The sequence below is a fragment of the Erinaceus europaeus genome, chromosome 12 (genome assembly GCF_950295315.1).
Source record: "Erinaceus europaeus chromosome 12, mEriEur2.1, whole genome shotgun sequence".
Classification (NCBI taxonomy): domain Eukaryota; kingdom Metazoa; phylum Chordata; class Mammalia; order Eulipotyphla; family Erinaceidae; genus Erinaceus; species Erinaceus europaeus.
In genome coordinates, this window is record NC_080173.1 from 45,634,732 (window position 1) to 45,649,877 (window position 15,146).

Below are 15,146 nucleotides of genomic sequence, written 5' to 3' on the forward strand. Positions count from 1 at the left end.
CAACAAGAATTAAATATTCAGGAAGTAAATTGTAGATGTTTAACCCATATGAATACAAAAAATGAGGCCCTGGGCTGGGGGAGGTAACATAATGGCTATGCAAATGACTTTTACACCTAAGGCTCCTAGATCCCAGATTCTATCCCCAACACTACCATCAGCAAGAGCTGAGCAGTAGTCTTGTCTTTGTGTGTCTTTCTCTCTGTATCTCTCTTCCTCTCTCTACCTTCCTCCCTCACTCCCATCCATTAAAATATTTTTAAAATATTTATTTATTCCCTTTTGTTGCCCTTGTTGTTTAATTGTTGTAGTTACTATTGTTGTTGTTATTGATTTCCTCATTGTTGGATAGGACAGAGAGAAATGGAGAGAGGAGGGGAAGACAGAGAGGGGGAGAGAAAGATAGACACCTGCAGACCTGCTTCACTGCCTGTGAAGTGACTCCCCTGCAGGTGGGGAGCCAGGGGCTCTAACGGAGATCCTTACTCTGGTCCTTGTGCTTTGCACCACCTGCGCTTAACCCACTGTGCTACCACCGACTCCCTAAAATAAATATTCTTTAAACAAGGCCCACCTGGAAGAACAGCTTTTATGATATACCAAGCTACATGAAAAAAAAAGGGTAAACTGGAATACTCAGAAACTATGAATGAGGATAGTAATAAATTACTGAAGGCATTGATAATGTTTATTTAGCTCAAAGATGAGAATGCTAAAATATGCTAACTTTATCTTTTGTTAAAAAAATTGACTAGGGGGGGTCAGGCAGTGGCACAGTGGGTTAAGCGCATGTGGCACAAAGCACAAGGACCGGCGTAAGGATCCCGGTTCCCCCCCTGTAGGGGAGTCACTTCACAAGCAGTGAAGTGGGTCTGCAGGTGTCTATCTTTCTCTCCCCCTCTGTCTTCCCTCCTCTCTCCATTTCTCTCTGTCCTATCCAACAACGAACAACATCAACAATGGTAATAATAATAACCACAATGAGGCTACAACAACAAGGGCAACAAAAGGGGGAAAAAATGGCCTCCAGGAGCGGTGGGTTCATGGTGCAGGCACCAAGCCCAGCAATAACCCTGGAGGAAAAAAAAAATTGACTAGGGAGTAGATAGCATAATAGTTATGCAAAGAGACTCTCATGCCTGAGGCTCCAATTCCCAGGTTCAATCCCCTTATACCACCATAAGCCAGAACTGAACAGTGCTTCAGTAAAAATAAAATAATAATTTATTAACATAAGAGTGGAGAAAGAGAATTAGAGCATCACTCTGGCATGTGCATTGTCAGAATGACCTGACACCTCAAGTTTTTAAGTTCAAAACTCCACTGTACCACCTCCCACAACGCTTCTATAAGATCCCAAAAACTGAAACTAAGATCAACGTGGCTGCCACAATAAGACAGTTTTTAGCTCCAACTAAGGAGGAACTGAGATCCATCTATGGACTGCATCTCCTTAATAGCACTTGACTTCTATCATCAATGTCATCAAGCAGGTATGAGAAGACCACATGGGGAAAACACTGGAGAAGGACACATAGTGGATTATTAACACTATTTGGGTAGCTTGGCTGGACTGGGAGACCTTTAAGATACCTTTTTCCATACCTAAAATTTATTTTTTAGATTAAAAAACATTTTTTTTTTAGTTTTTATTTATTGGATAGAGACAGCAAGAAATTGAGAGGGAAGGGGCTGATAGAGAGGGAGAGAGACAGAGAGACACCTGCAGTCCTGCTTCACCACTTGTGAAGCTTTCCCCCTGCAGGTGGGGACCAGGGGCTTAAACGTGGGTCCTTGCACATTGTAACATGTGCACTCACCAGGTGCGCCACCACCCTGCTCCCTCCATACCTAAAATTTTATCAAAGGGGCTGAGCAGTGGCACACTTTGTTGAACTGATGTTACCATGCACCAGGTTCCAGGTTCAAGTCCCTAGTCCTTATCTGCAGGGGGAAAGCTTTGTAAGTGGTGATGCAGGGCTGCAGGTGACTCACTGTCTCTCTCCTTCTCTGCCTCCCTCTCCCCTCTCAACTTCCCTGTCTTATCAGATAAAATAAAATAACAAATAATAAATAAATAAACAAATAAGGAGTCAGGCAGTAGCACAGCAGGTTAAGCACGTGTGGCTTGAAGCACAAGCCCCCAGCTTCCCACCAGCAGGGAAGTCGCTTCGCAGGTGGTGAAGCAGGTCTGCAGGTGTCTATCTTTCTCTCCCCCTCTTTGTCTTCCTCTCCTCTCTCCATTTCTCTCTGTCCTACCTAACAATGACATCAATAACAACAACAATAATAACTACAACAACAATAAAAAACAAGGGCAACAAAAGGGAAAATAAATATTTTAAAAATTAAAAAATAAATAAATCATAAAATTTTATCATAATTATTCTATGAAATCTGCTCACTGCTCTGTTCTCTATAACACCCAATGCTATGGCTTTCTTGTGGGGGATTGCCCCAATCTGTCAAATGAACCCATCAAAACTATCTTTGAACCAACAAAGTAATCATAATCTAAGCCCTAAGGCCTCGGCAAAAGCAGCAATGGTACTCTTGTACTGAGTAGATGATGGACTGAGTACTTACATGTATGTCCACTTCCTCCCAAAACCTGAAACTAGAGCAGATAATTCAAAATGGCAAAAGCACAAAGCCAAGACAATCTCCTTCTAAAATAAAAATAGTCTAGACCTTGAGCAACAGATAACACTACCTTCTGTACCCTAAATTCTTACAGATATGATAACTTACTCTGAAAATGAACTGTAACTTTAAGAAAAGAAGTTCATTCGCCCTTTCTAGGTTAGACTATCAACACTGCTCACCTTAACAATTTTAATAGGGCTCATGTCCATGCTTTGCTTGGTGTGTCCTCTCAGAAACGGAGGCTCTTCCTCAACAAGTTCAATCTCAAGATCCTCATCTAAACATTCCCCAAAAAAGAAGAATTAGTAAAAAATACAAGAAATAACCTATCATTTTCACCAAAATGATTATCATGGATTACCAACAATCTTTTTTTTTTCTTAAGAGCACACTTTTAAAAAAAATATTTATTTATTCCCTTTTGTTGCCCTTGTTGTTTTATGGTTGTAGTTATTCTTACTGTCGTCGTTGTTGGATAGGACAGAGAGAAATGGAGAGAGGAGGGGAAGACAGAGAGGGGGAGAGAAAGAGAGACACCTGCAGACCTGCTTCACCGCTTGTGAAGGGACTGCCCTGCAGGTGGGGAGTCGGGGGCTTGAACCAGGATCCTTACACCGGTACTTGTGCTTTGTGCCACGTGCACTTAACCCACTGCGCTACCGCCTGACTCCCACCAACAATCTTTATCAAAGAAAACTCCCAAGGTCCAAAGAACAGCTATCCCCATGAAATACTTAGTACAGACTAGGGCATTTGTGCTCCAGACAAAAACTGATTAGACCTATTTTCAAAAGAAGTTAAGTTTGTAGAAAATACTATGAGTTTTGTTTGTTTTCCTGGGCTGGGATGTGGTAGGAGAGTCCAGGGACAGAATCCAGGGTCTCAGGGTTTTATACATACAAAGCATTGCCCCAGTCAAAATTAATTGTTTTAATGATATAAACAGCATTTGTCATACAACTGTATTGTGGAATACCTCAATGCACAACAGACTGGCAATAAAAGAAATTAATGTAATCTGGATAATAACAAATGTTGGCAAGTATGTGGAGCAACAGGAACTCACACTCAGGCTGAAGTGTAAGTTGACACAAAAACTTTGGAAACTAATTTGGACTTCCTGGTAGCATTGAACAGGCACATTTCCTACTATCTAGTAACTATTTTCCTATGTATTTTAGGAAAAGAAAAGGTCTTTCACATAAGCACTAAAAGACAAACATGAATTTCATAACTGTAGTAGTCATAAAGTTTAACAACAAAACAGAACTAATAAGGGAAATGGGCAGCATGGACAGATCATATCTGGTGGAACACTAGACTTTGAAGTCTGAGATTCCTAGTCTGATCCCTGACACTGCATGTACCAGACTAGTTCTGGCTTTTCTTCTCTCTCCTTTCTTTGTCTCATGTGAAACTGCCTCACATATAATAAAATACATCTTAAAAGAAAGAAAAGAGGGGGGTCGGGCAGTAGTGCAGCAGGCTAAGCGCACGTGGCACAAAGCGCAAGGACCGGCATATGGATCCTGGTTCAAGCCCCCGGCTCCCCACCTGCAGGGGAGTGGCTTCACAGGCGGTGAAGCAAGTCTGCAGGTGTCTGTTTTTCTCTCCCCCTCTCTCCATTTCTTTCTGTCCTATGCAACAACAAATGACATCAACAACAACAATAACCACAACAAGGCTACAACAAGGGCAACAAAAGGGGAAAAAAAATGGCCTCCAGGAGCAGTGGATTCATGGCGCAGGCACTGAGCCTCAGCAATAACCCTGGAGGCAAAAAAAAAAAAGAAAAAGAAAAAAAAAGAAAAGGAATCGGTCAGAAATTGGGCAGACACGTTACCATGCACAAGGATGCAGGCTCAGGCCCCTGGTTCCCACCCGCACTAGGAGGGTTTACCAGCAGTGCTCCAATGGTTTCCCTCCATCTCTATCTCCCGCCCCTTCTCAATTTCTCTCTGCCATGTCAAAATTGAAAAAAAAAAAATTAAGGGAAAAAAATGGCTACTGGGAACAGAATAGTAGATTTGTCATGCCTAGAGATAACCCTGGTGGCAAAATAATAGGGGGGAGGTATGCCTTTGAAGTCTATTCTGCGAAACAATGTTAAATCGTTAAAAAATCAGAATAAAAAAGGAAAATAAAATTAAAAAGTTTGCAGGACAATTAAGCTAATCTACATGGGTCCAGGTTTTTTTTTTATTTTTATTTTTTTTTATTAGTGGATAGAGAAAAACTGAGAGGGTAGAAGGAGACAGAGAGGGAGAGATACAGAGACACTTGCAGCCCTGCTTAACCACTCGCAAAGCTTCCCCCTGCAGGTGGGGACCAGGGGCTTGAAACTGGGTCCTTGTTCACTATAATGTGAGCACTTAGCCAGGTGCACTACCACCTGGCCCCCAGTGGATCCAGGGTTTTTAAGACATTAATTAATTTAAGATCAATTATTCTTCAAAATACAATTATCATTTTTATACCCCCCAAACAGATAACAAAATATAAACAGATATATTACAATACAGATAACAAAATATAAACATTTATCAGAAAAATTAAATTACAGCTTCATCATAGAAAGGGCCCTGTTCCGAGAGACAAGTACTAGACTCAAGGAATAAATGACTCATAACCCCTAAATTAGACAACAAATAAATCACAAAGTCCAATAGCTCAATTTGCCAGTTATCTTCCCAATCCACTATTCTGCCCAACTCAAGTGTCCCGTTACCTTCTTCATCATCCACTTTAGGGAGGATGCCAGTCTCTTCATCAAAGTCTGGAAACTCTTCTTTGGAAAGGACATTGGCAGCAATCATCTAGCCAAAAGACAGAAGGCAATATTTATAACATGCTATGACTAAACTCTTCTTTTTCAAGAGAAGAAAAAAAAAAAAATCAACCAATTTCTCCTTCTCTGAGTCAGAACTGTAAGAACTCAAACATCTTGTATCACATTCTAGGGGATCATGACAACCTAATGCCCAAAAGCATGAGCTCAAGGGGCTCATCTCTAGGAAGAGTTATTAGATTCTTCTCATTTCCACAGTACTCGGAACATTTCTTATGGAGTAAATAAACCTTTATAGGTATTTAACTGTTTCTTCTACAATACTTCAACGTTCTTGAGAGTGGGAATCATGATACATTCATCTTTATGGCCCTGCAACTGTACACTGGCTAATACACCATGGTTCTGTTATTTTACTGATAAATGATGAAAGCAGGAATGAACATCTACATAGCACTTACCACCTGCAACAACTAGCCTAAGACCTTTACCTCTGTTAGCTCAATGCCACCACTGACCCTGTTTCATAGATGGCACACTGAGGGAAAAGAGGTAAAGCAACTTGGCTCAAGACCACACAGCTAGTAAATGGTCAGAAGCATCCCCCCACCCCATCATTATGTTCCAAGACCTACAGCCCTAACCACCCTGCTATGTGCTGAATAATTATGTGGCCATAAAAGCAAACGGCTCCAACCTGTTTGATCTCCCACTTCTCTGGGTCAGAGATGCGGGTAAGGCGCTTGCGTTCCAGTGAGTCATCCTCTACTTCAGGAGCACTGACGAGGGAGAGGTGAGTGGGTCTGTCTGGATTCCTCATTGAGGTTTCCTCATTGGTTTCCCCAATGAGATTTCGTCGTCTGTTTGGATTTAGATCCTCTCCAGTCTCTTGATCCACATCCTAAGTCACAAAAGCAAAGGGGCTGGCTGTTGCATTATCCTTTCATGTGTCCTTAGCCATCAGGTATGAGAATAAGTTAGACAGCTGGCCTACCTTCATGCTCAGACTAGTCTTGGTTCCAGTGAAGGACAGCACTTTAACCTTGACCCTCTGGCCCTTGCTCACCACATCAGCCACGTTGGCCACACGGCCTTCTCGTCGGAGTTCAGAGATGTGAACCAGGCCTTCCCACCGCTTCCTGAGGGAGAGTCAGACACATATGAAACATAAAAAAATTAAAAAAAAATTAAAAAATAAAGTTCCCCTACTGATTCAATCCTTATTAGAAGTGAACAAAATAAAATGGTCTTAAACTCAAGAGTAAAGTACAAATGTAGCCAAATAGGAGCAGTGGATTCGTAGTGTAGGCACCAAGCCCCAGCGATGACCCTGGTAGCAATAACCTAAATAAAATAAAATAAATCAGGAGGGGCTGCCAATGGTATATCTGGTTAAGCACACACGTTACCATAGTAAGGACCCAGGTTCCAGCCCCCACTCCCCTCCCGCAGGGTGGACACTTCCAGGGCAGTAAAGCAGGTTTACAGGTATCTCTTTCTCTTTCCCTATGTCCATCTCCCCTCTCAATCTTCCCCTGTCCTGTCCAATGAAAATAGGGGAAAAAGAGAAGAGAAAAGGAGAAGAAAAGGAAAGGGAGAAGAAAAGGAAAGGGAGAAGAAAAGGAGAAGAAAAGGGAAAAAAAAGGCCACTGGGAGAGCTAGATTCGTAGTGCAGGCACTGAGCCCCAGTGATACCCTGGTGGCCATTAACAAAGGAAGAAAGGGTGCAAAGCGCAAGGATTGGCGCGAGGAACCGAGTTCAAGCCCAAGCTCCCCACCTGCTGAGGGGTCGCTTTACAAGCAGTGAAGCAGGTCTACAGGTGCCTTATCTTTCTCTCCCTGTCTTCCTCTCCTCTCTCTCTTTCTGTCCTATCCAACAACAATAATAACAAGGGCAACAAAATAAAGATGGCCTCCAGGAGCAGTGGACTTGCAGTATAGGCACAGAGTCCCAGCAATAAACCTGGAGGCAAAAAAAAGGAAGGAGGAAAGGAAAGGAAAGGAAAGGAAAGGAAAGGAAAGGAAAGGAAAGGAAAGGAAAGGAAAGGAAAGGAAAGGAAAGGAAAGGAAAGGAAAGGAAAGGAAAGGAAGAGGGAATAGGCACTGGGGAGAGAACTGGGGAAGATAAGTTTTCATCTGACTAAACCAGAAAAAGGGAGGGCAGAGCTCTTGAAGTCAGGGACTGGAACAAACATCTCTGTGACATTTCAAATAAAAATATCAATTTATTTTTATGAGATTTATTAATATGAGAGACAGCAGGAGAGACAAAGAGACTGACACATGTGATGCAGGCAATAGAACTTAGAACCTCTTAGCTTGAGCATCCAATGTTTTACCTTCTATACCACCTTCCAGGCTGCAAAAAAGTCCATTTCTAACAACTTAATATGGTTGTTTGATTAAAGTGCTATTAGACACAGTGATTCCTAGAATGTGAAAATAGGTAACAAAGAAATTTTTTTTTCTGCTCATTTGGTGTTAAAAGAAGAACCATCAACCATTACCTCAGTCCTTCTAGCTGCACGAAGCACCCAAACTGCATGATGCTGGTGACTTTGCCATTGTAAATGTCCCCGATGGCAGGCTCTTCAGGAGGAGGGCGGTCTACATGTTTGTCTCGCCATCTGTCCACATTCCTCTCACCATACTTGTCTCGGTCCTTCCTGTCTTTGGGGGGACTCTGACTTCGGCTCCTGGACCGGTATCTAGACTTCCCTTTATTCCTCTCTCGAGTCCTGGAATGGGATCGGGATCGGGATCTGTGTCTCCTCCGCTTGTGGTCTCTATTATGGTCTCGTTCTCTGTCTCTGCCTCTGTCTCGGCTCCGACTCCGCTTCTTCTTCTTTGTCCTGTCTCTAACAAATCAATAAACACCTGTTTGAAAAAGAAACCAGCCCACTTTCATCTTTGTATTCCCAATCACCCAGCACAATGTCATACATGTGCCCAGTAAGTGTTTCAATGAACTAGAATTTCAATAACCATGAAATCCCTGGAGGTCAGTAAAGGGCGAAGCCATAAACACATCCAGCTTGGAACTAGATTCCAACCCACTGAATAGCTTAGCATTTACTGCAAAAATTCTCTTGACAGGGAGTAATAAAAGCAGATATAATATGGTACATAGCCAGTCTAGATAAGACTATGTCAATGAGCCCAGTATTTTGTTTGGCTGATCCCTACAATTCAACTTATCACAGTGTCCTAAACTTCCAAAAAAAAAAAAGATAGGAAGCCACTAAAGACAAACCTGTGCTCAGTATCTCTTTGCTTCTCCTGGCCTGCTGCACTGGGCATTAAGGCCTCCAGTTCTTTTAGGACATCCACAGCAACTTTCACATCATCCTCATCCAGCATGGTCTACAAGGGCAAAGGTCAGCAAAGTTAGGAAAGGAAAAAAAAAAATCACTCAAGAATCTGTAGGTTGGGTGCATCCACAATGCTAATAGCTGCTATACCACTGACTGTATCTGTGAAAGTAGGAGATGAAGACTTCCAACACAACTCAAGACAGAGACAGAAGAAATGAGCAGAAGCTACCGGGAATCATTTCTACATTTGGCAAATCCTCTTTGTCCTTCATACAAGTACACAGAAAGCAATTAGTTATCACTTCTCCCATGAAAGTACGCAAGTGATTATAAATGGAAGTTAAAATTTTTAAATGCAAATCTTCCTCTCCATTCCCTCTCCTATGCTTTACTTTTTCCACAACTTTTATTGCTATTAGCTATATTATATGCTTATTTGATTACTCCCTGCCTCTTCCACACCAGCCTGTTTACATGTTTATATCTCATTCCCAAGCCCAGTATCTGTACAGATATTCTCCATGAGGGAAGCAACTGTGTGAAGGGGTTCAGAGGTTCCAGAACTTGAAGTGACTTCATACCTTTTTTAGATCCCTAATCGTTGCTTCCCACCACTCCCAACCTTAAGTTTCCCCAGCTATCACTCTCTGAACCCTTAACACTATCATACACATAGTATGTGCTCAGAAAGGGTCAAATACTTTCCTTTTTTTTTAAAATGTTATTATGAAGGCAAACTTAAAATTAGTAATTAATGATACAAAGAAAAGGAGTGGGGTGGGGAACATACATTAGTAGTAGACGATTTTAGAATGCTTGTCATAAAACAAAACAAAACAAATGGTTTTCAGTACCCGAACAGAAGGGTTGTCTGGTTGGCAAAGGACTGGGAAGAGTTCTTTCAGCTTTTCTTTTTCAGTTTTAGGTTTAACAACTGGATCTTGTTTCATTCAAGACCATGAGGGGATAAAAGAAAGATGTGTTTGAATTCATAAAGGTTAACAATAAATTCAACATTAGATTTGTATCAAACTAAAACAGAATGTGGCATTTTGCTACATATTAGCCATACAAACACATTACTATAAATGAGCTTTAATTTTCTAAGAATGTTGATTACAAAACCTTCAAAAACTATCTGGCATAGGAAATACATCAGCATTATTTGGTTATAGCGCCATTTAATTTCATCTTAAATCTGCTCAGCAGTGGCCAAGAGGAAACTAATGTAACTTACAAGATGCTCCCAATTCAGACCATTCCGCAGGCTGAGCTCAGCTCGCAGCTCTACTCACCTTTGCTGGTGGAAGGCTTTGCTGGAGGACGCATGGTTTGTATGAGGCGAAGCAAGTTACTAATAAGAGAATCCTGTGAAAAGAAATAGGAAAAAAAAAAAAAAAGTCAGACCCTGAATCCACAGATAAGAACACTTAAAAAGGCAAGTGAGGGGGGCCAAGTGGTGGTGCACCTGGTTAAGCACACGTATTACCATGCACAAGGACCCAGGTTTGAGGCCCCGCTCCTTCCCTGCAGGGAGACGGGATGCTTCATGAGTAGTGTGCAGGTATCTCTCTCTGTCTCTGTCTCTCTCCCTACTCAATTTTTCTCTGTCTTGTCAAATAAAATAGAAAGAAAAGGAAAAAAAAAAAAAAAAGGTTGCCAGGAGGGCTGGCACTGAGCCCTAGCAATAACCCTGGAGGTAAAAAAATATATATACCTGGAGGCCAGGCAGTAGCACAGCAAGTTAAGCGCACATGGCAAAGCGCAAGGACCAGCGTAAGGATCCCGGTTCAAGCCCCCAGCTCCCCATCTGCAGGAGGGTCGATTCACAGGTGGTGAAGCAGGTCTGCAGGTATCTATCTTTCTCTCCCCATCTCTCATCTTCCCCTCCTCTCTCCATTTCTCTCTGTCCTATCCAATGACAATAATAACAACAACAACAACGATAAACAAGAGCAGCAAAAAGGGAAAAAACAGCCTCCAGGAGCAGTGGATTTGTGGTGCAGGCACCAAGTCCCAGCAATAACCCTAAAAGCAAAAAAAAAAAAAAAAAATATATATATATATATATATATATATATATATATATATATATATATTCCTGAAGGACCAAAAAACAGAGAGAGAACCGGGGGATCAGATAGTGGCACAAGAGGTAGAGTATAAATGTTAACATGCATAAAGACCCATGTTCAAGCTCTTGGTCCCCACCTGCAGGGAGGATGCTTCATGAGTGGTAGAACAGCACTGCAAGTATCTCTGTCTCTCCCCCCTTTTCTATCTCTCCCTATTCTTATCAGGAAAAAAAAAGGTGGGGTGGGGAGAAATGGTCACTGGGAACCGTAGAACTGTTGTGTTGGCACCAAGTCCCAGCAATGACACTGGTGGTAAAAAATAAACTTTATAAAAGCAAGAAAAAAGAGATATGTGGCCAGGTGGTGATGCACCTGTTACAATGTACAAGGGCCCAGGTTCAAGCCCCCCAGTGCCCACCTGTAGGGGGGAAGCTTTGCAAGTGGTGAAGCAGTGCTGCAGGTGTCTCTATGTCTCTCTCCTTATCTCCCCCTTCCTCTCAATTTCTACCCAATAAATAAAGATAAGAAAAAGAAAAAATAGATGTGGAATCTTTTTTGGGGGGAGGTGGTGGACTACGCACCTAAATTCAGCTAATTAGAACAGTGATGCAGAAAGTGTCATCTTGAAGTGACACAAGCCTAGTAACTTCAGACAAAGCTCATTATTTGAAACTCCTTGAGGGGAAAGGCAATTTAGTTCCCTTCAATTATTTTATTCACCATGGTTTAGAACGGTTACCTCCAAAACCAAAATTCCTGTTTTTGACTTTCTGATTCATAGAACAAGAATTAAAACACCCATTCAGGGGAGTCGGGCTGTAGCGCAGCGGGTTAAGTGCAGGTGGCGCAAAGCACAAGGACCTGCATAAGGATCCCGGTTCGAACCTCAGCTCCCCACCTACAGGGGAGTCGCTTCACAGGCGGTGAAGCAGGTCTGCAGGTGTCTGTCTTTCTCTCCTCCTCTCTGTCTTCCCCTCCTCTCTCCATTTCTCTCTGTCCTATCCAACAACGACGACAACAACAATAATAACTACAACAATAAAACAACAAGGGCAACAAAAGGAAATAAATAAAATAAATATAAAAAAAAAAAACACCCATTCAGACTTAATGATGGAAACCCTATGCATTTTCCTGCTTACATCGCAACTAATGGTATGAAAGCATTATACACATAGTGGTTTATTTGATTAGTATATGCAAATTATTTCCTTTCAATATCAAAACTCTATTAAATTCAATAATGGCATTAAGAAGGGGCTCTCCAAATACACATACCGTAAATTCTGCACCATTTTTCATCAGAGAAGCTTTAAATGTATCAAAGGTGGTATTTTTCTCAGCAAGGCTAATCACAAATTCAGCTGCAAATGAGAACAGTTAAAAATTTTAAAAAAGGCTTGAGCAAAAAAAAAATCAGTTTCAGATGTGTTTTTTTTTTAAGGCAACCATAAAAACAATTATAAAAACCAAATATTACCAGTTACCCAGCAGGGTAAAGAATGACAATTCAGCAGTTCAGGAGATGATGCAGTGGGCAAAGCACCACACTCATAAGCACAATGTCTCGAATTAATCCCCTGCATCACATGTACCAGAGTCATGCTCTGGTTTGTGTTCCCCTCCCCATAAATATATCTTAAAAAAAAAAAAAAAAGTGATTCGGTCGGTAGCTCAGCGGGTTAAGCGCAGGTGGCATGAAGCAAAAGGATCAACTTAAGGATCCCAGTTGGAGCCCTGGATCCCCACTTGCAGGGGGGTCGCTTCACGAGTGGTGAAGTGGGTCTGCAGGTGTCTGTCTTTCTCTCCTCCCCCTCTCTGTCTTACCCTCCTCTCTCCATTTCTGTCTGTCCTAACAACAATGACATCAACAACAATAAAAAAAAGGGGGCCAACAAAAGGGAAAATAGATAATTAAATTTTTTTTCTTTAACTAAAAAAAAAAAGAATGACAATTTAGACTACCAACATTATCCATGTAAGTTGTGGCAATTTTTTTCACTTTATGTTTTCTGGAAAATCTTTATCAATGGAAAGAAACTATTACTCAAAATAACTTACCAGTCCCTTGAATACATTTAATTAAAGACTTCCTTATCCCAGGTTATACCTCTCTTCCCATCAAACTCTATAAACTCCAACAGGGACAATATCCAGAGAGGACAATGTCCAGAAACATGAGACCACGCACACACACTCTCTCTGTGTGTGTATGTGACAAAGACACACACAAGATATTTTCTAGTTTATGCAAGGATGAGCCCAATCTACCTATGAGGTCAGGTAGCAGGTGATTATACAATCTCCAAACTGCTCAATTCACCTGCCCTTCACTGCTCAAGATACACACACACACACACACACACACACACACACACACACACACCCCACACAAACACACACACACTTTTTTTCCCCTCCCTACTCAGCTCTGGTTTATGGTGGTGCTAGGGATTGAACCTGGGACCTCTGAACCTTCTGCATGACCACTGTGCTATTTCCCCACTCCCCTCCAAATTTTTCTCCACTAGTCTACCTAGTTCTTGAAATTGCCAATATTAGAGCTTTCTTAAAGAAAGATGTGAACTTTACAACAAGCTGAAGAAAAAAAAAAACTGAGTTATATCAAAAAAATAATAATTTGCAATTTAATTCTAAAATAAACCAGTAGTAACAACATAGGAGGTCTGGATAAATAACTTTTAAATCAGTGCTACCACTCCACAGCCACCCCACAATTTGCCTTTACCTTTTGATGCCATTAAATGAAAACCAAATACCATCAGGGTACATGGATTGAGTTTATATACAAGTTAATAATAATTTCAGCAGTTAAAAACTTTCTAACTAAGACCAAGAAGGAAGCACAGTAACAGCATTCTTTGCAAGTATGAGGCCCCGAGTTCAAACCCTGGCTGTGCATATGCTCTGGCCTCTCTAGTGCTTCACATGTTATTCTCATGATCCACACAACAATCATCATAGCTAAGTACCACTACTGTCCCTGTTTTGCAGAAGAGGAAGCTAAGATCTGAAGTACTGGCCTATCACCTGATAATTGATAAGGCCAGAATTAATTCTCCTAAGTATATAGGGGCATCATTAATTGAACCAACAAATATGGATTGGGAATCAAAAATATTTCTACCGTTTCTCAAACACCCAATTTAAGACGTTTGAGGACAAATTGCATATATAGAGAATCCAAACTGAGGAACTAAAAATAGTTAGGGTCCTAGAGCTAATGCCACAGGTGGGTGTGGTTAAAAAAGCAACAATTAACGGCACAGACACTAGTTTCAAAAGACTTGGATTCCAGGCCAGGTTCATATTTGATACGTGACCTTGCGGGGTGTTATTTACTCAGAATTTTGTATTAATCTAGAAGCAGATAAAACCATCTCACTGGGAGATGTGAAGACAAGATAAAATGCTGTAAGTAAAGCAATAGGTATAGTATCTGGCATATGAGAACCGCAAAAATGCCTGTGATCATAATCAAGCTGGGGGGTGCAAAGAGTGATGACCCCCCCCCTCCGCACCTCTCAACCTCCGCGTTTCACTGACAGTTCTGGAAAATGGTTTCTAACAGCTCGGCGTGGAAACCTCGGTCACAGACTACGATTCCTAATAGATTTCCGAGACGAGAGACAGACAGATACACGGACTCACACAGGTACACACACAACCCTTCCTTCCTCCGCGTCCCTAAACCCCCAAACCCACAGCCCGCACCGACCTCCCCCGGCTCACCCAAATCCTTGTCGTTGATGCCCAAGTGATTGTCCAGCTCTGTGCAAACCTTCGACACCAAAGACAGATACTCGAGTTTGGCGAGTTCTTCAGCGGGGCCTAGTTCTGTTCCTATTACAGACGCCCCGAGGGCGACAGCCACCGCCATGGCTGAGGCTTCCGCTTAGCCTCTAGACCGCCGCTCCAATTCCCACCCAAACCCAGTTTTCACTTCCGACTTCCGGGTCGGCGCACATCCCTTTTGTTTACGGTAAATTGAACTCAGGTCGCCTACTGACGCAAACCGAAAGAACCATAGAGATCATACAGGAAGTTCCTAAAGAAGGGACGACGGAGTGGGTTACTCTGAGTACTTGCTGGCTCCCTCTAGAGGCCAGAAAGCTTCTTGGCGGCCATCAGGTCCGAAAAGTTCATTCTCAACGCACTCCCGCCCTGCACCAGCAGAGGGCAGCCATAGCCAGTGCAAGAAGCGACTCTACTGCGCTGTTGCGTTCGAAGTCTTGAAAAAGGGCGGGGGTAGATAGCATAATTGTTATTCAAGAAGGCTTTCTTGCCTGAGGCTCCAAAATC

At 42.1% G+C, this 15,146-nt stretch overlaps 1 protein-coding gene across 1 annotated transcript in view; it reads right to left on the reverse strand.

The window, feature by feature from the left end:
• DHX8 (DEAH-box helicase 8) overlaps positions 1 to 14,797 on the reverse strand; it is a 42,259-nt gene extending 27,462 nt beyond the window's left edge. The window contains exons 1-10 of the mRNA XM_007531850.3: positions 14,577 to 14,797; positions 12,102 to 12,187; positions 10,044 to 10,116; positions 9,603 to 9,688; positions 8,688 to 8,797; positions 7,942 to 8,292; positions 6,429 to 6,573; positions 6,132 to 6,335; positions 5,375 to 5,462; positions 2,826 to 2,923 (exon numbers count right to left, since the gene is read on the reverse strand). Coding sequence (XP_007531912.1) covers positions 2,826 to 2,923; positions 5,375 to 5,462; positions 6,132 to 6,335; positions 6,429 to 6,573; positions 7,942 to 8,292; positions 8,688 to 8,797; positions 9,603 to 9,688; positions 10,044 to 10,116; positions 12,102 to 12,187; positions 14,577 to 14,724 — 1,389 coding nt within the window. The 5' untranslated portion in view covers positions 14,725 to 14,797. The remainder of the gene's footprint in view (positions 1 to 2,825; positions 2,924 to 5,374; positions 5,463 to 6,131; positions 6,336 to 6,428; positions 6,574 to 7,941; positions 8,293 to 8,687; positions 8,798 to 9,602; positions 9,689 to 10,043; positions 10,117 to 12,101; positions 12,188 to 14,576) is intronic.
• Between the last annotated feature and the right edge of the window lie 349 nt (positions 14,798 to 15,146).